General features: G+C 39.4%; 1 protein-coding gene across 2 annotated transcripts; it reads right to left on the bottom strand.

The window, feature by feature from the left end:
• Positions 1-336: 336 nt before the first annotated feature.
• On the bottom strand, positions 337-14,392 carry sgsm3 (small G protein signaling modulator 3). Of its 2 annotated transcripts, XM_084744618.1 has the most exons (22): positions 14,225-14,392; positions 10,402-10,478; positions 10,021-10,110; positions 9,624-9,709; positions 9,262-9,325; positions 8,405-8,616; positions 8,080-8,187; positions 7,181-7,324; positions 6,802-6,997; positions 6,489-6,634; positions 5,446-5,679; positions 5,124-5,306; positions 4,779-4,934; positions 4,623-4,677; positions 4,460-4,509; positions 4,080-4,232; positions 3,903-3,973; positions 3,746-3,794; positions 2,392-2,477; positions 2,173-2,295; positions 1,971-2,031; positions 337-1,339 (listed from the first exon to the last, which is right to left on the bottom strand). In XM_084744618.1, exons 3-22 carry the CDS (start codon positions 10,025-10,027, stop codon positions 1,256-1,258), a joined length of 2,268 nt encoding a protein of 755 aa, XP_084600744.1. In that variant the 5' UTR covers positions 10,028-10,110; positions 10,402-10,478; positions 14,225-14,392; the 3' UTR covers positions 337-1,255. The 2 variants fall into 2 exon arrangements, with proteins under 2 accessions (XP_084600744.1, XP_084600743.1); XM_084744617.1 differs by lacking the exon at positions 10,402-10,478.
• Positions 14,393-15,571: the final 1,179 nt, after the last annotated feature.

The following is a 15,571-nucleotide window of genomic DNA, read 5'->3' as shown; positions in this document are numbered from 1 at the left end:
GTTGTAGTAAAAGAGTTTGGGTACTAGACTGTGACTAGAACGCAGTGGTAAACATGACTCAACTTTTTTGGAACATGTTGCAGGCATTAAATTCCGAATGAGTGTATATTCACACAAAACAATAAGTTAATCAATTGGAACACCGAATATGTTGTCTTTGTACTGCATTCAGTTGAATATAAGTCAAAAAGGAGATGCAGATCATTGCATTCTGTTTTCTTTTACGTTTCAGAAATTGTTCCATCTTTTTTGGAACTGCGGTTGTAATATATGTGCAACTTTAATTCAGTTTGAAAATCAGTATGTCAACTAAGAATGAGAAAGTCCTACGCTGAATTGCTTTAACTTGCAAGGGCACATTTAGTAACAAGCGAAAGTTGTGTTTACATACAAAACACATTACAAACTATATGTAACATTTATTTACTGATTATAAGACAAAAAGTATTTATCTGCTCCATTTACATTATGTCATACAAGTGTAACTGTTCACTACCACGGTTATGGTAGCACACATATCCATAGTCACGATTGAAAAAGGCTTTACTTGGCATGTGCAACATTGGTATTTAATGAAATATTCTGTGGAGTTGAGTGATATTGAGGTAAGTAGCATTCCTCTCAAAAATATTTTGTAACTTTATAGCTCCATTTTTAGGAATGTTCTGTTTTGGTCTTAATATTTGGGAATTTACAGGGTAACGTGGAATTCAGGACCTTGTTAAACATTCCAGTGGTTGTCGTGGTGACGACCTGCTGCTGTGTTTTTACAGACACGCGACCAGTCAAACTGTACACGCCACTCCTGTACAAAAAAATGCACTGTGAAAAGCTGAATAGTCAGAGCAGTGAGTACTGAGGAAGTACTTACTGTCCCACAGGTACAAACTGTTCTGTACTACAGTAGTGTTTTACTTGTATATATAGTTTTCACCATGTAGTGCAACCTCCTACATTGGGTCTCCATTAAAATAAAGTATGCACTCTAATGCACACATGCTTCAGCGTGTACAAAAGTTCCACCTCTATGATGACACAAGAGTCTCAGAGTATTTATAAGGGTGTCACCGTTGTCTAATGCTGAAAGATGATGTGACAGAAAGGATCTATAAAGTAGTCTCTTACTGTAGCAGACAACAGTGTCTAATTTATAATTGACAGTCTGTAAGAAACAGGTGAAGAGACATCAAATATACACAGATACACAGGACGGAATAGGATTCAGTCTTTTTTTTTTTTTTTCTTGGCTGTGCGTTTAGCCGTCAATGTCCCAGCTGAAGAGATGATGTTTCACCAACATATCCTGCACCCCCTCTTTCAGTGGTCTCTGCTCCTTCTCCTGGAAAAGGAAGGAAAGGTGGTAAGATTTGAACCTACAGACAACAACACCACTACAAAGCAAAGGGCGCCTCCATGATGTTAGACCTCTGACCAAACACCAACCAGAAATTTTAATGGAAAAATTATAAAATGACCATAATATGTCATCAGACATGACTGACTGAAGTCTGGCTAGAGGCAGCAACAGGCTTTTGCCCAAAGGATGACTACTGACACCACTGCATCTACTGACAAGCTGATAAATGGTGAGTAATAGTTGTAACCAGAGAGACTCAAACATCCGAATGGGAACAAGCACCTTGAAATGAGGCAATGCTATGACAAACTTCATCCTATTCTAAATTTTACTTAACTTTCAAAAATAAAAGTCTTAAATCAGCCTAAGTAAACTAGGAACTAATGACTATACTACAGCATCTACAGTCTCATATGTGACATGTTACCTAGAGGTCCCAACTAAAGAGGTGATGCTGAACCAGCATATCCATAGCTTCTGCTTTCAGAATAGTGGATTTCTGAAATAGCATAAAGTCACAAAGTTTTTCTCCCCTGAATAGTAACACTGTCTTTAAATGGTAAAACTAGCTTTCTACAGCTCTATAAGGTGATGCTAATCTCCTTGAACTCACCTCTTTCTTGTCAGGTAGCTCGCAATCTTGGGAGAGGCTGAAGGCAAACTTTGACAGGACCCTGGGGAGACAGCAACAGTAGACGGTCATTTGTTTTATTGGTGAGATCGTGTGCTTATTGATACACAATGTTTAATTTTTAAGATGCAGGACACTTAATATCACTAGCCAACTGAGTGGTAAAGTGTTTTTTTTTTTTTACCTGAGCTCACACTTGATCTGGACCCATCCAGGACTGCGAAGGAATGACCACGGGTGATACCATTTTTCTACAGCAGCCATGCTGGAGCACAACACCTCCAACCATAGATGCAGCACCTGCTCACTGGTGAGGTAGACACCACAGTTCAGATACAACGCGTACAGAGTGACTGTGATGATTTCACTTCTGTGTGTGTGTGCATTGTTCTGGAAAACTCACTTGAGGCCGACACAGACAAGAGACCTAAACTTGATGTCCATCTGAGCGTGTGCTGAGTCGTGGCTCATGTTGACTGACTGCACCGCCTGGGAAGAGCAGACAGAGGGCGCTCATGTACTTCCTCAAAACATTCATTCCTAAAGGCTGCAGTAATAGACATGGCAGAGCCTCACAAGCCAGACACGACTTTCAAGAAACATACTCACTTTTGGAAGCTGGGACAAACTTTGCATGTCCATGAAATAACTGAAATTATTTTACGTTAAAGGGAAAGTTCACCCCGAAATCAAAATTGCATATTTTTCTCCCTGGCATGTGGCGCTGTTTATCCATCTATAATCAGTGTTTCCCAAACTTTTTACTAAAAATGACAAACTATGCAGCCCAAATCAGTTTGTGAAATAAATGAATATTCCTGAACATTTTCACTGTCATTTCCTGTCATCTTGAGGCATGCATGTACACGTTAAGTACTTTATAAATGAGAAATAAATGTATTTCGGCTGAGTTACCAGGGAATTTTATTGTTTTATTTCCTCTCATCAGGAAAACAAGTATTATTCACTTTAAGTTCAGCGTGTTTACTTATTTTTTGAAATACAATTTTGGAGGTCTCTAAACTTAAAAGATTCAATTTTATCTAAAGAAGAAAAGGAAATTGTCTCAACAAAACTTAAGAGTTTGAGTTGGGCTCAAACCTCATATTTATTAAGTAAGTTGGGTTTAGATTTTGAATTTCTCAACTTTTTTATTTTTACAGTGTGATATTTAGTCACATTATAGCCTACTTCATAAATGAGGTAAAATAACAAAAAAATGTACTTTAATTGCTTTATAAAAAGATGTACTGCAGATATCAATCTTAAAATTTGCAGAGTTTCTTCCATGTTTATTTGGTGACCCAAATAAAATGTCCTGTGACCCACCTGTGTGTCATGACCCAGTCTTTGGGAATGACTGTTGTAGATTGTTCTTGTGCGAGTTACAGAGATATTTGGAAATACTGGCAGTAGAGATGTCTGCCTTCTCTTCAATGTAGTGAGACTAAACAGGGCCCAAAGCACCAAAAAATTACATTTGAAAAACTCAACAGAAACTCAGACAGATACTTTGAGCACCACAAGCAGAGTGTCATTTAGTCCTTTTTATTGGAGAGAAGGCAGACATCTTTATGGCCAATATATCCAACACTAAGGAACTCTCACTCAAAAAAATCTAGATAGATAAATAGCACTACAGGCCAGGGGAAACTATGCATTTTTGATTTTGGAATGAACCGTCCCTAAAATCCTCACACAATAAACTGAATAATACATACGTTTTTATTACACATATTAATAAAATGCTTACTTACTCTGTATAGCAGCTCCTCTGGTGTTAGTACTTTACCATCTTCATCTAACCTGGATAATACAAGAGATTAAGTTGTTACCTTATAATGCTGGCATACACATTGTAAATTGATTTATCATTCCTCTGCCAAGAGATTACAGTCCCCAACACCGCTTTACCTGTAGGTTTTACACAGCACCAGTCTGGAGTAGACAGAGTTGAAGTCCCGCTCTACCTCTCTACTGGCCGCCTGAAAGAAAACAAGAAGACAAAGAATGATTAAGCACTGTAGCGAATTTGACACAGCAGCTGTGTGCAATACAACGTGATTTAGAATTTGAAAAAAGCTCTCCTACCTCTTCTATGAATAACCAAGGGTGACAAGGCCCTCCGAGTATAGACGGCTTCTTGAGACCATGCTGAAATATGGCCTTTAGGGCAGGACACAGTGTGCCCCTGGCCAGGTCTGTCACCGCCTCCGTCACAGAGTCATCACCTGCTAATGAGTACTGCAGACAGACAGACAAGAACCAATCACTGTTAAGGACTTATGAATGAGAATACTTTCAAGTCAGTACACAAAGATAAAAACTGTTATGTTTTTTTACAGTAAATCAGTAAGACCCAGTGTTTCTTTGACATATAGTTAAATAGATTCACAATATGGCTGGGGATTTGATCTAAAATGATTAAAAAAGTATTTTTCATTTAATCTCAACTTAAACTGCTTCCATACCTCTTTGCTTCTTTCATCTAGGATCTCGACAAACTTAGCTGGAAACCAACCTGTTACAAAGAACCACAAAAACTACATGTCAAATGAGCTCTAAAACAGATTATAGAAAAATAACTTATCCAGATAGCAATAGTGGGTGTTGATACATAAGAAAAGCCCACACCTCTGAGGCCATTGAGCTCTCCAACCCAACAGTGTTCATCCTTCTGGGAGATGATCTGAAAAAGAAGGATAGAACATTGAGGTATGCATGAGAGGTAAGGCAGTATGTGCAGTGTTTTGTTTGTGGGTGGGTTTGTGTGTGTAAGTTGTGACTCACAGTGATGATGTCATTCTTCCTGAAGCCCAGTTCATCGTCGTCGTGTCGCTCAAAGTCCAGCAAAGCTTTTGCCCGTCTCCGCCGGTTGCGAGACACCACTAGAAAGTTTTCATGATCTCGCTGGTGGCTCTCCATGGAGTAGTCAGGAGTCAGGTCCTGGAGGATGGATAGATGGATGGAGGTATCTTAACTGAATGCTTCTATTTGATGGTATTAAAAATATAAAATTTAGGACTAACCATTTAGCCTGACATCCCAGCAAATGAAAATACCTCTCTCTTAATACTCAGAGTTCACAATAGGACATAAACCCAACTGGGACTGTGCTGCAGTGTGTGAACTCACAGTGCTGGAGTGACGTGGGTCCAGACAGTGGAAGTGCTCTGCTGTGCGGGCTATGGCCTCTCGCAGGGCGGCCACCAGCTCTGTCTGCTTAATGTTCTTGGATTTTAAGGCTTCTGCTTCATCTTCCCCAAACAGCAGGGAGCTCAGTGTGGACTTCCTGCGCAGAGACTGTCTCCTTACCACCTGAACATATAGAAATGCAGGTTCAATTATTTGTTTCTTAAAATGCATTCTCAAAAATATAATCCTAATAAAAAAAAAGAATATTCAATTAAAAAAGATATTTCAGCACACTAACTTTGCAAAAACTGCAAGGACTGACCTTGTTAAGATTGGTGTTGAGTGTTGTGTTGTTTCCATTGTTGAGCTGCGTCTGTTCATTCAGGATGTAGGCTAGGTGCTTGTGTCTGTGGGCTTCCAGTGTTTCCTGGGATAGGGTCCCTGCTAGCCTCATAGCCTCCCCAAGAACTGCAGGCCCATCTTTCAGCTGGCTTGGCAAGTCCGACAGAGTATTAAAAATGGATGCAGAGTTCTCTGATGATACAAGCTCCTCCTCCTGGCAGAATAAATTACACAAGGATTAATACTTACATATGCAGTTTTTGTCAAAAAGTAAGAGTGGCCAGTAAATAGTCTCTAGTTATATAGTGTATAATGTCTGTTATTAACAGATCTCAATAGTGACCACACACTTTTTCAACAACTCTGGCACCAAGTTATCCAAATTCAAGATGGTGATTGGAAAACAGAAAACAAGGCAAAGGTACAATACTGTGCATATAACTATTTTAGGGCTGAAGGAACTTCTACTTCAACTATAGCGAATAACGCTTTTTAAATCTGAAATCAGATCATTTTGACTTTTTTCCTTTAGAAATTACTCAAACCAATTCATTATCAAATAGTTGGCAATTAATGTAATGACAGCTTCTTAGTGTTGCCGCTCTGGTATATATAAAATGTATTCCCCGTGACATAACTGCATCATTAGTACTATTTATGTTAACTAATATTAGCTGTCTAGAGCTAGCCAGCCTGCTAGCAGAACTACCCATTTCCATGGTAACAGTAAACTTTACCAATCAGAGATTTCACTGTTACAGTTTAGGATTGTGGGTACTGGAGCATTTTCCTATGACACTGCAAATAAAACATGTTTTTCTTACAACAAGGTTCATATCTTACGGACAGACACAGATACTTTAGATGGTTACAACATTATGGCTAATAATCTAAATCTTATATCACCAATATGAGTGTGTTTTTGCTGGAACCTCACTATTGTGCTCTGTAGTGGTAAAATGAATAAATAAAAAGTATAATCGTGAGCAAAGACTCACAAAATAGGTGGTGTAGTGCAAATACCTTGATCTTCAGCATGCCTAGTGTGACCTGGAAGAGCACCAGTGAGCCCTGGTAGAAGAGCAAGTCCCAGATCCTAAGGAGCAGACGGATGTCCACCACACTGGCAAATGATGTCAGGAACCAATGTAGTGTGATCAGTGACAACTCTGGATGTGTAAGAAGGAGTGGGTTACATATTGAAAAGTATATACAGTTTGTAGTCATTCAACACACCAACAGATTCAGAGGGTGTAACTAATGAGTTTCTTCTAACAACGATCTCTCTTTTTTAAAATCAATCAATCTATCAGTCTTCCCTAAAATGCATCTTTACCTATGTCATGGTCCTGCAGGAGGCGGTCGAGGGCTGGCAGGTACTGAACAATGAGCTGTCGGAGAACCCTCTGGTCTGTTTGGACGCCCAGCAGAGTGGAGGAGAAGTAGGACGGAGGAAGGAGGTCCTCGATCAGGGCGCACATCATCCATAGAACATCCTCTTCTTCGAGAAAGAGGAGCAGACAGGAAACCACCTGAGGGGGATGAAGACACGATGAAAAGAGGATCAGTAAAAGGTTAGACAAAGGACAAGAGCAACAAAAGGATGTAAAGCTGCTAATCCAAGTGTATGTGCATTTATTTGTGTGTTGAGTCAGCTGACTGGTGTCACGTAGTTGTTTGTGGTAACAACAGGTTCTGTTTGCATGTGTTCTCACCATGCCAGTCCCCTGACAGTACCCAATGTCTGGGTAGAGCCAGGCCAGACCCCTCAGTACCCGTCTCAGCCTTGGCACTCCAACACTGTTCAGACTACTGAAACACACGTTGGTTGGCATTGTCCGTAAAAGGTCCTTCTCTATCTGAGGGACAGAGGTTAAGAAAAAACATCACATGATTACAAAGAAGGAGAGGTTAGAGGAAAAAAATAATAAAGACCTCAAATTTATCTTTTCTAAAATGAGCACCTTGCTAAGATCTAATCTCAAGGGTATTTTCTTTTCAATTAATTGTGAATTATCTCTGACTTTATAGCATCATGATGATGGTGCTTGAACTATCACCTAACTCATCTCTCTCTCTAGCTGTGTCCTAGTGAGAAAAGAAATGACTATATAGGGTATGAACTCTGCTGGCTGTCAAATCAAACTCTGCTTACACCTGAATTCTTACAAATTTGATTGTGCAGTCAATTTCACTCCTGCACCAGTTTGGGTAAAAGCGCCCCGCAAAAGTCTACGGGATCATCTTGACCCCACATCCTGCCAAACACTATTTAATCTGACAGCAATGTAGGCTAGCTGATGGCTAAAACTGATGACATCGAGTGTAAAAAGTAGTTGTAAAAAGTTTCAAAAAGTATTAGCTTTTGACAGGCACAAGTTAGGCTTGTTGTCACCATGGAAACACATTGACAGCTGCAGGAGCACAGGCGCTGCTTCGACTGAGAATTTGGAGGTCTACAGCAGATTATGGTTGCTTTGATCATGTGTTCTGGGGCTGTACAGAAGAGTTTCATAAATATTTATTACTGCATTCTCTCAAGAAAAACTTTGCTTGGTAGAATAACTGCAATGGGATTGTGTTTGTTTATACGCACAGGAGCTAGGAATTTTACCTGTTTAGCTGTGGTGGTGTCATCATTGGAACTGTTCTTAATGATTTCTCTGTAAGAGATCTCAGAGGTCCTCTTCTTCTGCAGTGCTCCAGACAGGCGCATCCATAGCTAACAGACAAAACAACAATTAGTCATCTTAAAACAAATGTCAGCACTAAAGTGTCAGTACTTAACTTTTATTTATTCACTAGTTTATGTGTTTTTGTTTTGTTTTGTTTTTTACATTAAAAATGGACTAGCCATCCCTGGCAGCATTTCACCCCATTGTGTTCCACTTCTGATCAATGAAACAATTAGTTTTCCCGTGCTGAGCAAGTCTACTTACCTGTGGCCTCATGCTGTGAGGTATGCCACCTAGCACCAGGGAACGCAGACGCTCAGAGCGTGGCAGGACAGGATCAATGAGCTCCCAGGTCAGGTCACCCACTGTGTGGTTGTGGGTGAACTCCAGGTGGGCCTGCCAGCGCAATCGCTGCTGGGGGTCTTCACGCTGGGGTGAGCCTTCAGTGCCCAGCCAGGACCTGAACTTCCCACCGTCTGAGTGAGGAGAGTGTAATATATCAGGATTTAGTAGTGTTTGTGTTCTTTGTAACCGAAATACTAACATAAGAAAACAGCAGACTGGAAAATGATAGTAATGATGAAGAGAGTAATTTATCCAAGATTGACAGGGGCATTGAAGGGGAAGAAATGTCAGACAGTGAGAACTAGAGATGGGAATTGATGTTATTGATAGCAACACCATTATCATTTCTGCTTAATTGTGAGGGGAAAAGTATCTGTATGAAGGACAAGTGGTTAAATAACAAAGCCAAAAATAGAACTCTTTTAAAGGGGGACACTGGCCTCCTAGGCTGTGGGTTATGTGCATATCTGTCAACAATCACAACAAGCTGAATACAGAAAACCGCCTTTTGAATCACTACACTATAATAAGCTTTGAACAAGAAATAGTATTTAAAGGGGTAAACAATATATTTTCAACAACAGACAAATAGTAAGAGAGATACTCAGTTGCAATCATAACTAAACTGGTACATGTAATGTAGCCACTGTGCCCAAACATGAAGATTTTCATTTATGTTTCTTGACTGGGATTAAGGAATTTTACCAGTTTGAGAAAAATGGAAAAGAGGACAGAAGAAATAAGCATGTGTGCATGTGTCCATGTGAAGACATTACCTTCGGTGTCCACTCTGAAGCCAAACTCATCATATTGTAGTTCAGGCTGTTCTGAGGGGTCTTTCTGTAGAGACAAACAAATAATATGCATTTCATTACTAGAGGAAATGCAACTGTGAAAGACCTTGTAGATGATGTCCACGACAGCTTTAAGTTCAGTGAACATATCAGATCATATGGAGTGTCACATGAGGACAAAGCTCATGTGAAGTTTTCATTTGTCTTCAAATTCTGTCATGCTATATGGATGCACCATGGCTTGTCATCTTTTTTTCCTATTGTTTTGTTGTTTACAGAAGCACAAACAAAAGAAATGTTTACGAAGGTTTGCACATTGACAACATATGAAGTCACATCCTTACTTGATGATACTTGGCCAAAATGTCCTGGGGCCACATGCTTGGAGTGAGAGCGGAGAATGGCCCACCAGGGGCTGGTGTGTAGGTACCTAAAACAAAGACAGATTCATACATTACAAAAATCTGGTACAGAAAAATATATATATACTATAAATGGACATCTGAGAGTAACAAAGCAGGCTGAAACCACAATTAATATATTAACATATTTCCAAAGAAAAGAATAAGGCATTCATTCCTGTCATGAATAGAGTATCTGTGTTACTTTATCAATCCAAGGTCTGCATGCATTTGTGGTCTTGAATAAGTCTTGCTGATATTCAGGAATACATTTACAATAAACTCTCTTCAAACCGCTTTTCACACTTAGGTCTAAAAGCAAATTCATACAACTTTTTACCTGACATTTTGTTGGTTGTAGAATGAATGGCTTTTATGTGCAAATACCGTAGCCACTCTGGAGAAAGGAGGTCAGCAGATAGTACCAGTTCTGTGAAACGGACAAACAGAGGAAACAAAATGGTTAGTGGTTCTATTCTAGGATCATCCAGCAAGACACTGAACCCAAAAGTGCTCCAGATGTCAGTGCTGTGTGAATGTAAGACATACTAGAGTACCACTCTTAGGATAAAGTTTATTTATAATAATTAAATCCATCAATTTGTGCCTCATCCTTTTTCCATTCATTGATTTCAAGCTGTTACAATTTATCCTCTCTAAACCTGCCTTTTTGTCATAAACACTATTACTATTTCTCAAAAAATATGTGCAAGAGAAGTACCTTAGCAGAGTCCAACAATCTTGTGGCAAAGCAATGTTCCTTTTTCAAACATTACAGAAGGAAGAGCATCAGAGGTTCTACAGTAAACGAGAGAGGAAGAGATACTGAGAGAAAGAGAAAGAGGGGCATTCTGGTGTCTCTTCTCTCATGGCCATATGACTGCTGTACATCCCAGAGGCTAATAACTTCACTTAACTTTGTGTGTTTGTGTAATCTTTTGGTACAGAACAGGTCCTAGGGCAAAATTAACAAACATTCTGTTAAAGTTTTTCACTGGGAATTCATCACAAAGAGTCCACTCACTTTTAGCCTACTTGTTTTCAGAGCAGCTTTGTCTTTATGGGAATTTCATCTTATTCAACATGGCTGTGGCAACCACATTTACTGTATACTTAACCTATGATGCTATATAGGACTACAGATGCATGTTGCTCTACACTTAGTTCATAATTAGATAGTCATTATTCTTATTTGGAAGGTTCTTGTACTGTATTCGATAGCATTTCTATTGTTGGCAAGCTTTTATTATGACACATCTCCTTTGAAAACAAGTGTGATTGTAAGTCAAACTAGAGCTGCAAGAATTAATCAATTATTAAATTAATCAATTCATTAACCATTTTGATTATCAAATAAACGATTGAAGAAAAAAGGTCAAATTCATAATTTTACACCCTGTGTCCGAGCCAGTCCCCACTATCCCTTTCCATACTAAAAAAAAACTTAAAAAGTTTCTAGTCTTCTGTCAGTATTCATCTATCTGCAAAGTCGGAGGCCAAAGAAAAATGATTTTGGCACACAAAATAATCACCACTCCCCTGATTATGACAGTCACTACCAATTATTTGAATGAGAGCCAAAGTTTCTTCATCAATTAAGAGGGGAGGAAATTTGTACGCTTCTAACATCCTGACATCTTGCTGTCATGTTCATCTTTCACTATCCTGGGGCAGGACACCACTTGGAATGTAGGCACTGATAAGCCAATCACAAACATAACACAGGGCAGCAGACACAACAGTGAAACAACCATAACCTACAAAAGCGGCTCACCAGCATGCAAACACCCTGCCAAAATGATTCATTCCAGCAGCAGGCTTGCGGCATCTGAAGAGGGATTTAGGACTTAAGAGAGATGAGAAATCAATTTGAGGTTTGGAGGATGGCCAAGTACTTTCAGGCTAGCTCTGTGTGCAGCTCAGGGGAGCACTGGGATTTTGGAGCTGCTCCCTTACAAGAACACTGACGGTTTAATCACCTGCCAAGAAAACCAACACGACTGAACCCCTCTTGCAAACTGTTGCACATATTGGCTATAATTCCAAAGTCCTGCTGCAGAAGGAAACAAAAGTAAGACCTCAAAAAAATAAGTTGATTAATCAGTCATTCAACATAAATTGGATCAGCAACTATTTTGATTAATCATTTAAGAAGATAATTTTCAAATAAAATTGCTAGCTGCTTGTTGCAGCATGTCAGATGTGAGGATGCCCCGATTTTCTTTGTATTACGTGCTAGCAAATTAAATATTTCTGAGTACAGAGTACTGTGATATGACACATTCTCTAGAAAATCATCTGGTGGGCCACCAGGCCAACAGGAACCCTCCTGGCCATTTTTTTTGACAATGCCAAAAACAGTGCCAAATATCCAATTTCCAAAATCTATGATTTCTGTTTGAGCTGCGTTTCATGTACTCTGTTCATTATGTGTCATAGGTTACACACTTATTTTTTGCAAAAACAGCAGCTTATTAAATCATCTTCTCCTTGTGATCACTTTGTTTGAAATCTTGAATATATTGTGCAAAAATTTGAAGACAAATTGCTGACTGGTCTCTGCACCACCTGACCAAAGCCAACTGCATCAATATTCCATCCTGCATCCTTGTTTAGGATTTTTTCACAGTGTACCATTCGGACTGAATAATAAAAGTTCTAGGGGAACCCTGTGATCTCAAAGTATATATCATCAAACTTGATACAGATTAGGCAACCACCAGAAACCCCATGAATAACCAAATCACTTTTGGCTCTCAGTAGAAGCTTTAGCCAGATTTGTTAGGGCTGTGAAAGAAGCCAGAAAATATTCACATTTGAGCACCTGCAATCAGATTTGGACATTTTTATTAAAAATTTACTAAAAACAATTAATCAAACTAATCAAAATACTTAATTGATTAATTAAACAGTTGATTAATAATCAATGAACCACTGCAGCTCTATCTATAATAAAAATGTCTTCCATCTTACTCTGAACACGAGAAGATCTTGTCCATTATTGAGGCGTGGCTGTGCTCACCTGTGTTTGCACACACTGGTCAACACCCTGCTGCAATAAAAGCAAAGAGTAACATCCTGCTGTACAGACAGGGCAAGTGTGTGCGCCCTGATCGTAATGTCCACCCTCACAGACTCAGAGTCTTGACTCTCTGAGGGTTTACAGCTGTCCTACTGTGATCTGAGAAGCAATTACGACTGTACAAGCAAAAGCTTTCCTCTTACAACAGTGGAAAGAGGTCTTATTTTTACCTTGATAATTGAGTTTGTGTCAGCCTGCCCTACTGACACCCTCCTCCCCTTCCCAAACACCTCCCCCCAGTTGTTCCTCACAGCCACCACAACAATGGTGACTCATGTTCCCCTCTTGTGAATACGCCCACCCACACAGCCATGTATGTCAGACAACTGCTGCCTCGTGCCACGCCAAGTTAGCTAGTTTTGGCTGAATAATGATCGACAGTCCTTGTTCTCTTTGGCAGGCTGTGTCTTTCCATCTCTCTCTTTCATACACACACAGCCATGCGTCACATCTATCCATTCACACTCAGTTACACACTGAGGCATGTGCCACTGTGGCGAGCAGGAATGCCACTTCCTCAAGATATGGGGAAATCCCTCCAAAACCACCGCTTTCCAGAGCTTAGAGGCGGAAACTCCATTCTGAAGGGGAAATTTACAGCTCTTGGTCATTCTAGTTACAAAGTAGAATAAGTGGGATTTGACCGAGCAGTCCTTGAACGCACCAGAAAAATAGTGACTGCTGAGTTCCCAGAATGTCAGAGGGGAGGGTCTGTGATCTTATAATTACGTTTATATTAATCTATTCACTGTTTTCAAGGAAGATGTTGCATTTTATGCCTTTAAAGCTTAGCTGTCTACATTACCAAAGCTATTTTTAAACCAGCCGTAGGACATTAAATTACATATAGCAACAAGTGACTCACCTGCAGTTGGTATTTGTGTTTGGAGAACACACAGCGTGGCAATATGTTTTATTAAGTGTTACATAATGATATTTTTTTTATATATATATACAGACTGCAGAATTCAGCTGCTTTGGGGGTGTCACTGTTAAAGCCAGCCAGCTGACCAACACGGTGCGCTGGAAAGCTAACATTATGCAGGATTGTTCATTAGACCCACGCGTGATAAAGCAAAAATATTACTCTTATGAAAATATTCTGCTTAGTTGCATGCAAGTCAATGCCCGTACATGGCGTGACCATCCTATAAAAAGCTTAATGTTCAACATTAGCTTATATTACGTCAAACCCCGGCTGACGTCAGGTCCAGTCAAAAGACTAGAAAATGAGCAATACTTAGCCTTATTTTTCAATGCCAACACGTGTACGACTACATTTACATTTACTTGCACATTTTACTGCACAAAACGTGCAGTGCGATGCCTACGAATAGTTAAAACTCCTAACATCCGTCTCATTGACCAATGTAATGTATTCACACAGACTTGTCAGCTGTTAGCTCTACATGCTACATTTCGCTTTTAGCTAACAGTAACATACAACGGTGGTATAACTTACCGTGACATTATTCTACTGAAAGCCCAATGTTGTGGTTTGTAGCTGACGTGTCCTCTGTAGGTGGAAATGGGAAAACAACATATGCTATGCCATCTTTCGCCTCGTATTTGTGATTTCCCTGCGTTGTGCACCTGCTAGCGACGTGTGGCTCCGCTGTATCCCTACGCCCTTCACTGCTTTTCCCTTCCCCATCCCGAGAAGTAGTTCCAGATCCCGGAACTACACTTCTCACTGAACGTATCCCTCCGCAGAGCAATAGATGACGTAGGTACACGACACGACGTTTTTTTGTGTTGCATCCATTCATTCATTAGTTTCCTCGTCGTTGCATTCATCCATTCCAGCTTTCCAATGAACCGTGTCATTCATTACGCACAACTTAGACTGCTTATGGAAACAGGAGCAAAATCAGACACTCTTATCAGGCGATCTAATTTTTTCTCAAAAATAAATAAGTGTATATATATACATATACATATATATTTATTTATTTTCATGGACGCACTCTTTTTTAACACCTAGTGATTAAAGCCTAGGTCCATAGTGAATGTTGTTTGCCTACTTTGAAAGACATGTCTTTTTGAGGATGTGAATATAATAGCAAATAATAAATCATATAAACATGATTTACATTCAAAACATATTGTGGAAAGGATTTTTATTTGAAGGTTACATGCTCCAATAACAATAAGCTAAGGACAATGACATGCTTTATTTTCTAAACCCTATGTTTGAGGATGTGTAGTGAATAGAGGTGTACTGAGATGTAATTGTTTGTATCTGCATTTGTATCTGTTCAGCCAACAAAATTACCTTTATCTGTATTCAGACTGAAGAACAGAAATGGAAGAAATTTATACCAGAGGTCACATTCAATTAGACAAATGTTGTATTTCCACATTCATTGCCAGTGAAGTTGTTGTCAAAGTGATTTAATACTGACATGCAATTAATCATGAAATATATTTCCACATCCTCATGCTGTACTTTTTATCTCCCTCTTTCTTCTTTTATTTTTAACTAAACTAAGTTTCCATTGCACTATTTGTGCTTTTCTGAATAACATTCAGATTTAGGTGCTTCCTTAGTAGTTAAAAAAATAGGCTGTTGATCAGTTCAGTTATTTTAGATAATAATTAAATGTAATTATTATGTTTGGACTAACCCTGAATTTCCTCTAAACCTGTTTCAGTGATCGTTGATGCTCAAGCATAATCCTATTGCACAAGTTCTCCACAAGATGTCTCTAGTGCAATGTGTGCACAAGCTTTTTCACATCAGCACAGTCATTACAGCTCAACCAGCAGCTCAACTGCTTACTGTATGCTCCCTTTATTACAGCCCCCA

This window comes from Lutjanus erythropterus, chromosome 19 (assembly GCF_056507025.1).
Source record: "Lutjanus erythropterus isolate fLutEry1 chromosome 19, fLutEry1.hap2, whole genome shotgun sequence".
In the NCBI taxonomy this organism is placed as follows: domain Eukaryota; kingdom Metazoa; phylum Chordata; class Actinopteri; order Lutjaniformes; family Lutjanidae; genus Lutjanus; species Lutjanus erythropterus.
This window is presented reverse-complemented; position numbering and strand designations above follow the sequence as displayed.